The sequence below is a fragment of the Saccopteryx bilineata genome, chromosome 4 (assembly GCF_036850765.1).
Source record: "Saccopteryx bilineata isolate mSacBil1 chromosome 4, mSacBil1_pri_phased_curated, whole genome shotgun sequence".
Lineage (NCBI taxonomy): Eukaryota > Metazoa > Chordata > Mammalia > Chiroptera > Emballonuridae > Saccopteryx > Saccopteryx bilineata.
This window is the reverse complement of record NC_089493.1, coordinates 64,838,103-64,848,829: the sequence shown is the minus strand read 5'-3', so window position 1 is coordinate 64,848,829 and position 10,727 is coordinate 64,838,103. Positions and strand designations below refer to the sequence as shown.

General features: G+C 41.8%; 1 protein-coding gene across 10 annotated transcripts in view; it reads right to left on the bottom strand.

Annotated features, from left to right (window-relative positions):
* Nucleotides 1-7,632: 7,632 nt before the first annotated feature.
* The window catches only part of PIGBOS1 (PIGB opposite strand 1), a 31,046-nt gene continuing 27,951 nt past the window's right edge, over nt 7,633-10,727 (bottom strand). For 8 of the 10 annotated variants that reach the window (XM_066276218.1, XM_066276221.1, XM_066276220.1 and 5 more), the window contains exon 2: nt 7,633-7,993. In XM_066276218.1, the coding sequence (XP_066132315.1) occupies nt 7,766-7,930 (165 nt within the window). In that variant the 5' untranslated portion in view covers nt 7,931-7,993 and the 3' untranslated portion in view covers nt 7,633-7,765. Of the gene's footprint in view, nt 7,994-9,558; nt 9,739-10,727 lie in introns of those variants that run through there. The other 2 variants (XM_066276213.1, XM_066276212.1) reach the window with 2 other exon arrangements.

Sequence of the window (10,727 nt, the reverse complement as noted above, 5' to 3'; positions counted from 1 at the left end):
CTACTTGTGCTAATAGATACTTTTACAGGATGGACAGAAGCCTTTCCCACCAAAGATGAAACTGCTTCCACAGTTTTCAAGATCCTGCTAAGAGAAATCATCCCTAGATATAGAATTCCCATAGCCATAGGATCTGACAACGGACCAGCTTTCATCTCTAAGATTTCCCAGGATTTAGCTACGAGGCTAGGAATTGATTGGAAATTGCATTGTATTTACAGGCCTCAGAGTTCAGGACAAGTAGAAAGAATAAATAGGACATTAAAGGAAACTCTAATTAAGTTAAGAGAGGAGACTGGCGAACTGGGTAGAGTTACTCCCTTTTGCCCTGTTCTGGGTTAGATGTACACTTAACACTAATAAATGGACCCTGTTGGGCGGATAAAATGTATTATGCTCACTTTGTTAAAGATGCCGTCGCCCAGGTGATATTAATGTGTGTTGGGGGCAGGCAGAATCCTTGTAGCCTGGGGCTTGGTTTTGGGATTAAGCCTTTCCCACCCTTTTTGATGTGGGGTGGTACAATCCAATCATGCCTCAGAGAAGTGACTTTGTATTAGAGACATCCCTATTTTGTATATTGGATTAAGGGTTTGGATTTCTACACTATAAAATAGGGATGGAGCGGGACCTTGCGCTCTTGGTTCCTGAGGTTAGCACGAGAGAGCAGAGAGAGTAGAGCCAGCAGCGGAAGGAGGCCACGTGGAGGAGGCCAGGAGAAGCAGCCAAGATGGTGGAGTGCTGAGTGAGATGCCAGTTTGTGTAGAGTTTGTATCTGGGATAAGGAAGGAGATGGGGAACTGAGGAGAATAAAGCTGGTGAGCTAGAAACCTTTGATTCTAGGAAACTCGGATAAGTCAGTGGCTTTGTGAGCACTGAATGTGAGTGGGTTTTGGAGCCCAGTGTGTATTTTTTACTTGCCCACCGGGTGCAAGCTAGAATTAAAGACTATGGCCCATCAGCTTTTGGCTCCGTTGTTTCTTTACCGACTGTCCGAATCCAATGTGAACCTGCATGGGCCAGGCTGCTTTGATGGTGTCCGTGGCTTCTGGCTCTACATTGACCCCCTATGAGCTCATGTTTGGACAACCCATTCCACTGGTTCCCCAGCTCACCAGAGAGGAAATAGAGATGTCTAATCATAATTTCCTCAAGTCCCTACAGGCATTGCAGCAGATTCGGAGAGAAGTAAGGGAGCTGCGAGAACAGAGGACTGCAGCATCGGGAGACAACACCCAGAGGCTGGACCACCGGGTGTCGCCACCGGACCCTGGACAGTGGGTTTGGGTCCTTAACCACCGTCGAGGGAACCTAGAGTCGCGGTGGCAAGGACCATTCCAGGTATTGCTCAGCACCCTTTCTGCAGTCCGGGTAGTAGAAAAGCCCTATTGGATCCATCTCTCCTACGTGAAACCAGCCCAACCACCGACGAAGGATCCCGGAGATGGCAAGTCAAGCAGACCCCTGGAGAGCCTTTAAAGCTCACCTTCTCCTCCACTTAGGACTAATGACTTTCTGTATTTTACCCAGTAGGGAACTAGAATTAAATGAACGGGTATTGATTAGAAGAGCAGATAGCATTACAATAGCACAAAACAATACATAGGGCAACCAAGTAACTTTTAGTGTAGATTTTTCAAAGTTTTTTGGTGATGAATTCTGTGACTCTCCCGCAGCACACAGATCTGTAAAGTGGACGCCTCGGGCACCTTTAGGCTTACCAGAATGGGAGAATATTGAAGTGTGTTCGCCCTTACGCCACAATAGGGCATTGTGGTATACTCCACATTATGCGTGTCCTGAGCCTCTTCCAGGGCAATGCTACACTTGTGGTTCTACCATTGAATTTTATTGTAAAGCATGGGGTTGTGAAACCCTTACTAGTCAATGGAAATGGAAGCCGCACGACCAGACCCCGACATAGATCTCCTCCGCCTAGGAACTAAGTATGGAGGAAAAAGGCCTAATGAAGGTATAGATTACCAATGTTTTATAAACAATTGTAACCCTACCATTGTCACTATCAAGAGGCCTCAAGACCCAAATTGGAGTAAGGGAAAAACATGGGGACTAAGACTTTATACTGCAGGTGCAGATCCAGGAACTTTCTTTACTATTAGAAAGCTACCCACAAAGAATAAGCTTTTCTTTGAAGGAGGAAAGAATAAGCTAGCCCCGAGAGCACCCAGGCTACCAACCACATCTTTGACTAGTCCTTCCATAAGCAAGATAAACTTAGTTAGTCCAACTTCATATAGTGTACCAGAAAGGGCAAATCAGAAGGTACCTTATCATACCCTCCATCCGTCACTGGACGAACAACTGGAAGAACTAGGTTTATTAGACAAGGTGTTTACTTACTTTAACAACACTCGGCCTGACATCACTGAGTCTTGTTGGCTGTGCCTTAGTCCTAAACCACCTTTCTACATTGGAATAGGGGTTAATACATCAAAAGAAGGGGACTTGGGCCTGACCTGTGGTGGTGCAGTGGATAAAGCGTCGACCTGGAAATACTGAGGTCGCCGGTTCAAAACCCTGGGCTTGCCTGGTCAAGGCACTTCCAGCTCCGCCCCACCTTCTCTCTCTGTCTCTCTCTCCTCTCTTTCTCCCTCTCTGTCTGTCTCTCTTCCTTTCTCTCTCCTCTCTAAAATGAATAAATAAAATAAAATAAAAATTTAAAAAAAAAAAAAAGAAGGGGACTTGGTTCCTAGCACTGTAATCCCTCCCATCACGGGGAAACAAGACCAAATAGAAGACTGTTTTTCTGGAGGATCTCTCACCATTACTGAGTTCCACGGAAAAGGAACTTGTTATTCCCTAGCAAATTTCACTTTAACTCATTCCAATTACAGTGACTATTGTCTTAATCAAGAAACTCTGTCCTGGCCCTGGCCGGTTGGCTCAGCGGTAGAGCGTCGGCCTGGCATGCGGGGGACCTGGGTTCGATTCCCGGCCAGGGCACATAGAAGCGCCCATTTGCTTCTCTACCCCCACCCCCCTCCTTCCTCTCTCTCTCTTCCCCTCCCGCAGCCAAGGCTCCATTGGAGCAAGGATGGCCCGGGCGCTGGGGATGGCTCCTTGGCCTCTGCCCCAGGCGCTAGAGTGGCTCTGGTCGCTGCAGAGCAACGCCCCGGAGGGGCAGAGCATCGCCCCCTGGTGGGCAGAGCGTCGCCCCTGGTGGGCGTGCCGGGTGGATCCCGGTCGGACGCATGCGGGAGTCTGTCTGACTGTCTCTCCCCGTTTCCAGCTTCAGAAAAATACAAAAATGAAAAAAAAAAAAGAAACTCTGTCCAGTAATCCAGAAAGGCCTAAGGTAATGAAAGCACCGGAAGGGTTATGGTTTGTGTGTACCCAAGGTATATTCAAGTATATTGTTCCTACAAACCCTGAACTCTGTGTCAGTGCATACATCATCCCACAAGTGTATCTGTATGGAGGCAACCTTAAGTTCCTTCTTGTCCCACCTGTAAGGGAAAAGAGAGCTCCCGTTCTAATACCTATTATAGCTACTATAGGTGTTATCGGATCGGCATCAGTAGGAGCTGCTGCTCTAATACAGGGAGACTTGAATTTGAAGCAATTGTCTCATACTTTCTCAAAGGACATTGCCATACTCCAGAACCAGGTAATTTTCTTAGAAAAGCAAATAGATTCCCTAGCAGAAGTAGCCCTACAGAATAGAAGAGGACTAAACCTCCTTTTCCTCAAGCAAGGAGGACTATGTGCAGCCTTAGGAGAAGAATACTGTTTCTATGCTAATCATTCTGGAGTAATTAGAGAAAATATTAAAGTGTTAGCAAATAGATTCAAGGATAGGAAGTTAGATGAAGAAGATAACCCAGGTTGGTATGCCTCTATGTTCAGAACTTCCCCTTGGCTAACTACTCTTATATCTACAATTGCTAGGCCATTACTGATACTTTTGTTAGCTCTCACTGTTGTGCCTATAGTTCTTAATAAACTCCTTGCATTTATAAAAGAAAGAATTGAAACTGTAAAGGTAATGGTCCTATCTCAACCTACTTATACCATTCTTCCCACTGATGAAGAATCAAGGGTTTGATTTATGCCCTAACAGGAGTAGGGAATGTAAGGACCAAGAGAAGATCAGAAAATAGGCAGGGCACTAATGGAACAGGGAACTTAAGGGTTACAGGCAGATCCTGCTCCTGTTCTGTTAGGGATAACATGCCCAAGGTCGTTCAAGAAGCAGAGACAGATAGGGACCCTGTGAGGCTGAGAAAAAAAAGAAAAAGAAAAGACAAACGTTTGCATTCTATTGGTTAAAAGACCCTTATCAGAAGTTTATGTTTGGAATTCGCCAATGAGCTAGACCCCAGCCCCTGTTGCTATGCTATGTGCAGCCCCTTAGCAAATAGGTTACCGCCACATCTGCTTCTGTTATTATGCTTGCTTGCTTAGCTTATAAAAAGATTTAGCTGTAAGCACTAGGTGTGATTCCCATCTGCAGCTCCTTGTGAGCACAGTGTCTCCGGACACCTCAGGAATTTGCCCCTGCGCAGGTAAAACTGGTCAATAAAGTTACATCTATATGCCTGAAAGTCTCTGACGTTTGTTCTTGTACCCAGTGGATGTTACAGTACCCTTTTAAAGTGTACATTCAGTGTTGTTGTCTTTTCCTTTTTTAATTTTATTTATCGACTTTAGAGAGGAAGGGAGAGAGACAGACAGAAAGAGCAACTCATTCCTGTATGTGCCCTGACTGGGGATCAAACCCACCTTTGTCTCTGGATGATGCTCTGACCCAGTGGGCCCCAACCTTTTTTGGGCCACAGACCAGTTTAATGTCAGAAAGTATTTTCACGGACCAGCCTTTAGGGTGGGACAGATAAATGTATCACGTGACTGAGACAAGCGTCAAGAGTGAGTCTTAGACGGATGTAACAGAGGGAATCTGGTCATTTTAAAAAAATAAAACATCGTTCAGACTTAAATATAAATAAAACGAAAATAATGTAAGTTATTTATTCTTTCTCTGCGGACCGCTACTGGTCCGCAGCCCGGGAGTTGGGGACCACTGCTCTAACCAACTGAGCTAACCAGCTAGGGCTCAGTGGTTTTTTACATATTCAAAAAGTTGCATGCTCGCAGCTACCTAGCTCTAGGACATTTTCATCACCCTATTAAGAAACGCCATTCCATTATCAGTCACCCTCTATCCCTTCTTTCCTAGTCCTTGGAAGCTACTTATCTGCTTTATCTCTACACATATGCCTACTCTGGACATGACCTACAAATAGAATCACTCTTATACCCAGCTTCTTTCATGTTTTATTATTTTTTAAAGATTTTATTTATTCATTTTAGAGAGACTGAGAGAGAGAGAAGGAGGGGAGGAGCAGGAAGCATCAACTCCTATATGTACCTTGACCAGGCAAGCCCAGGGTTTTGAACCAGCAACTGTAGTGTTCCAGGTTGACACTTTATCCACTGCGCCACCACAGGTCAGGCTTCTTTCATGTGTTAAAAATTTATCCATGATGTAGTATGTATCAGTATTTCACTCCTTGTTAGAGCTGAATAATATTCCATTGAGTGGCTATACCACAATTTGTTTATCCATTCATCAGTTGACAGATATTTGGTTATTTCCACTTTTTGGCTGTTATAATAAAGATGCTATGACCACTGGTGTACAGACTGTTGCATAGACATGTTTTTATTTCTCTTAGGTATATACCTAGTAGAATTGCTAGGTCATATGGTAGCACTTATATTTAACTTTCTGAGAAAATGCTAAAAACTGTTCCACAGCAGCTAAAATGTTCTACATTCCCACCAGCAGTGTAGGAGGGTTTTAATTTCTGCACATCCTTGCCAATACATTTTCTGTCTTTTTGATTGTAGTCATCCTCAAGTATATGAAGTGTTATCTCATTGTGGCTTTGATTTGAAGGTGCAGTATCCTTACTAGAAAAGAAATCAATTCATCCTCTGGCACTTGGTAAGTGACTATTAAACTGACTCATGAATCATTCTCCAAAACAGGATCAAAAGCAATTCAATCTAACTTGGTGTGGGAGGATTATATTCCTTGAATATATCTTTATGTATTCCTACTCATTGTCATGTGATTTTACTGTGCATCCTGTGGAATGTTTCTGCCCTTGACTTTGGGCTTGACCACAACATGCTCTAAGCCAAAAAAGTGAGACCACGTGTTATTTGCCACAAATGAGCAGAAGTTTACAATTCCATGTTTCCTCTGTTTCTCTCTATCCTATACTCTGTCATATCCCAGATAGGGGCTGCTCCTTGAGCTTGGGTCCCACAATGAGAAGACACATGTAACAGAACCTCTGTAGCCAAGCAAAACCAAGCCTATCAGATAGTTGTAATAATACATTAGTTAAAATTTTTATATTTTTATGTGCTTGAAAGAAAAAGTATCAAAAGTTCACTAAACTGTTAAATATATTGATTTAAATCAATGTATGGATGAATAATTTTCATTTTGTTCATTTTTGTATTTGGATTTTTTAATAAATGTACTACTTCTGTAATTTTCTTCACCTTTTTAAAAAAATTGTCCATATTGTCTATTCAACAGATAGCTTAGATTAAGTTCTAATGAATTTACTTTTCAAGATAAAGAAATCAATAAAAATGAGTTTATTTTTAAAAAATGAGTTGTTTTAAAAAAAACGTACTTTGTATGTATGTGATTACCTTTGTAGCTCTCACTGAAAATACAAGTTTAAGATTATTAAGTTAAATAGTATAGGCCCTGGCTGGTTTGCTCAGTGGTAGAGTGTCGGCCTGGCGTGCAGGAGTCCTGGGTTCGATTCCTGGTCAGGGTACACAGAAGCGCCGTTCTGCTTCTCCACTCCTCCCCCTCTCCTTCCTCTCTGTCTCTCTCTTCCCCTCCCACAGCCAAGGCTCCACTGGAGCAAAAGATGGCCCGGGCGCTGAGGATGGCTCTATGGCCTCTGCCTCAGGCACTAGAATGGCTCTGGTTGCAACAGAGCACCGCCCCCTAGTGGGTATGCCGGGTGGATCCTGGTCAGGCACATGTGGGAGTCTGTCTGACTGCCTCCCCGTTTCCAACTTCAGAAAAATACAAAAAAAAAGTTATAGTATAAAAAAATACAAAAAAAGAAAAAAACATAAAAAAATAGTATCAGTTCTTAGCAATCTCAAGACACCCTCTAACTGTATGAATAATCACTTCAAGACAAATTAACTCATCCCTAAGCACCATTACTAATACAAATTTGCTTAGCAGGTTAAATAGATCTGTGTCATATTTGCCACCCTATTTAACACCATATACTCCCTCTAAAATCTCATTTGATCTCAGCCAGTCCAATTCTCAATTTACTCCTCCATTCTGCCTGGGACAAGGAAGGGCTGGTGTTGAAAAATGATGAAAGCTAAGTGTAGTAGGCTGAGGGGCATTCTGCCTGAGGTGATTTAACTTGATTCCTTCAGTTACAAACACTACTGTAAACACCAATCCCAGCTATTTTATAAATAGTCTAGACCCCATGATACTGTACATGCTGCATTCCCAAAAAATAAACCTCTACTAGGAAACAAAATATCCCTGCCTAGTGAAAAGACATAAAATGGCAAGTAAAAGTACAGTAAACATTAAGATCGACAGTATTGGTTTTAAAAATCATCATCTATGATTTATTTATGTTTCAAATATATCAGAAGTTTTTACAAGACCATTTATAGTCCATGGGTAATTTCAATGGAACTTTAAGCAATTGAGAGTTTTTAACTCCATATAGTATTAACTTTTCTTCTCTTCTAATTCTTCTGCCAATTTCAACTTTTCTTTTAATTCCTTCTGATCTCTGGAATACTGTTCAAATATTGGTTGAAAAATATATATTCCTCCAGCAATTCCAAGGACGCTAGCAAAAAGCAGTTGTGGAAAGGTCAATCTCCCAAACATTTTTGCATACACTGTGCAGATGGTTTTGAAAATTGACACTCCACTCGGGCTATCCCTTCAGATCTGTGTACAAAGAAAATGGAAAACAAAGCAGTAAGTTAGTCCAAGATCATTTTTAAAGATTTTATGTCATGACTTTGCTCCAGAGTGAACAGTGTTTTTGTCATAGTATGTAAATATCACTAACTGATTTAACTAACATAGCAACATATAGATCGGGGGAGTATGGAAAATGAGGGTTACGAAAGGGCATAAAACAAAGCTAAATCCTACTACAGAACGCTCTCAGGGTTTTATATGGATAATTTAAAAGGGCAGAAGTGGGGAAAGGGTGCGCCATATTCTTCATGCCTTTAAAGGCTAGGAATCCAATCTGGAAGTAGGAGATGGCGAAGTGTTACTTTTTAGCAATATATATGATTAAAAACATTTTTTTAAGTTTATGTTGTTGTTTTATTAATTACAAGTACACACCAAATATAAATCATCTGCCATCCGTTTTTGACAAAAATATAACAGATTTAGCTGGTTTTACTTCCTCTATTGTTACTTACTGTACTTTCTGGAAAGTTACACTCCTTGCCAACTTCCTAGTTGCTGGAAAGGCTAGATAGGTGTTTATGAACGAAGAAAGCAGAGGAAAGGATTTACATATTTCTGTTATTATAACAATATTTTATGACCTCCTAGACCAACCCTGAAGGTCACAAAAATCATTAGTGGTAGAACTGATACTGGAAACCAACTTGCTTATAATATCACAAAAACATAATTTAAACTAATCTGTAAAAGAAAAACCTGTTTTCTCCTGGACTCTACCATTAACTAGATAAATGACATCACCAAACATGCTTTGGATCAATAGCTGCTAAAAAAAATAATAAAATAATAATAATGCCATTTGCTCTTCAGAAAATTGATAATTAAACCACATCAAAAATGGGAAAGTTACCCTTCTGCCGACCAGACTGGCTAACTGACCTGGACAAAGTTATTTTACCTTTTTGAACCTCATTCTCCATATCTGTAATACAGGCTAAATCAGGGGTCCCCAAGCTACGGCCGGCCCGCGGGCCGCCGGCCATTTATCCGGCCCCGCCGCACACTCGGAAGGGGCACCTCTTTCATTGGTGGTCAGTGAGAGGAGCATAGTTCCCATTGAAATACTGGTCAGTTTGTTGATTTAAATTTACTTGTTCTCTATTTTAAATATTGTATTCGTTCCCATTTTGTTTTTTTACTTTAAAATAAGATATTTGTAGTGTGCATAGGGATTTGTTCATAGTTTTTTTATAGTCCGGCCCTCCAACAGTCTGAGGGACAGTGAACTGGCCCCCTGTGTAAAAAGTTTGGGGACCCCTGGGCTAAATCATCCCTACTCTGCCTACCCTGTTCAATAAATACTGTGATCACCCAAACAATAAAATGTTGTACAAACACGTTTATAATGATCATTTCAGGCATACCTCGGAGATATTGCACATTTGGTTCCAGACCACCACAATATCACAATAAAGCAAATCAAATAAATTTTTTGGTGTCCCAGTGCACAAAAAAGTTATGTTTACACTACACTGACATCCGTTAAGTGTGCAACGGCATTATGTTTAAAAAAACAAGGTACATACCTTAATTAAACAATACTTAATTGCTAAAAAAAATGCTAACCATCATCTGAGCCTTCAGCAAGTCGTAATCTTTTTGCTGGTGGAGGATCTTGCTTCGAAGTCGATGGTTGCTGACTGATAAGGGTGGTGGCTGCTAAAGTTTTGGGTGGCTGCAGCAATTTCTTAAAATGAGTGAATAAGGAGGTTTGCCGCTTGGATTGACTCTTCCTTTCACGAACGATTTCTCTGTAGCATGCGATGCTGTTTGATAGCATTTTACCCACAGTAGAACTTCTTTCAAAATTGGAGTCAATCCTCTCAAACCCTGCTGCTGCTTTGTCAACTAAATTTATGTAATATTCTAAATCCTTTGTTGTCATTTCCACAATCTTCACAGCATCCTCACCAGGAGTGGATTCCATCTCAAGAAACCACTTTCTGGGCTCATCCATGAGCAGCAACTCCTCATCTGTTAGAATACTTGCTGCTTCACCTTGTGCTTTTATGTCACAGAGTCGGCTTCTTTCCTTAAACCTCTTGAACCAGCCTCTGCTAGCTTCAAACTTTTCTTCCGCAGCTTCCTCCCCTCGCTCAGCCTTCATAGAATTAAAAAGAGTTAGGGCCTTGCTCTGAATCAGACTTTGGCTTAAGGGGATGTTGTGGCTGGTCTGATCTTCTATCCAGACCACTAAAACTTTCTCCATATCAGCAATGAGGCTGTTTCGCTTCCTTATCATCCGTGTATTCAGTGGAGTAGCACTTTCCATTTCCTTCAAGAACTTTTCCTTTGCATTCACAACTTGGCTCACTGTTTGGCGCAGGAGGCCCAGCTTCCGGCCTATCTCAGCTTTTGATAAGCCCTCCTCACTAAGCTTAATCATTTCTAGTTTTTGATTTAAAGTGAGAGACGTGCGACTCTTCCTTTCACTGGAACACTTGGAGGCCATTTGTAGGGTTCTCAATTGGCCTAATTTCAATATTGCTGTCTGTCAGGTAAGAGGGAGGCCTGAGGAGAGGGAACGAACAGGAGGGGCCCGGGGATGGAGCGATCAAGACACAAAGATTTATGATTAAGTTGCAGTCTTATGTGGGTGTAGTTCCTGACGCCTCCAAAACAATTACAATAGTAACACTGAAGAGCACTGACCACAGATCACCATGACAAATATAACAACAATGAAAAAGTTTAA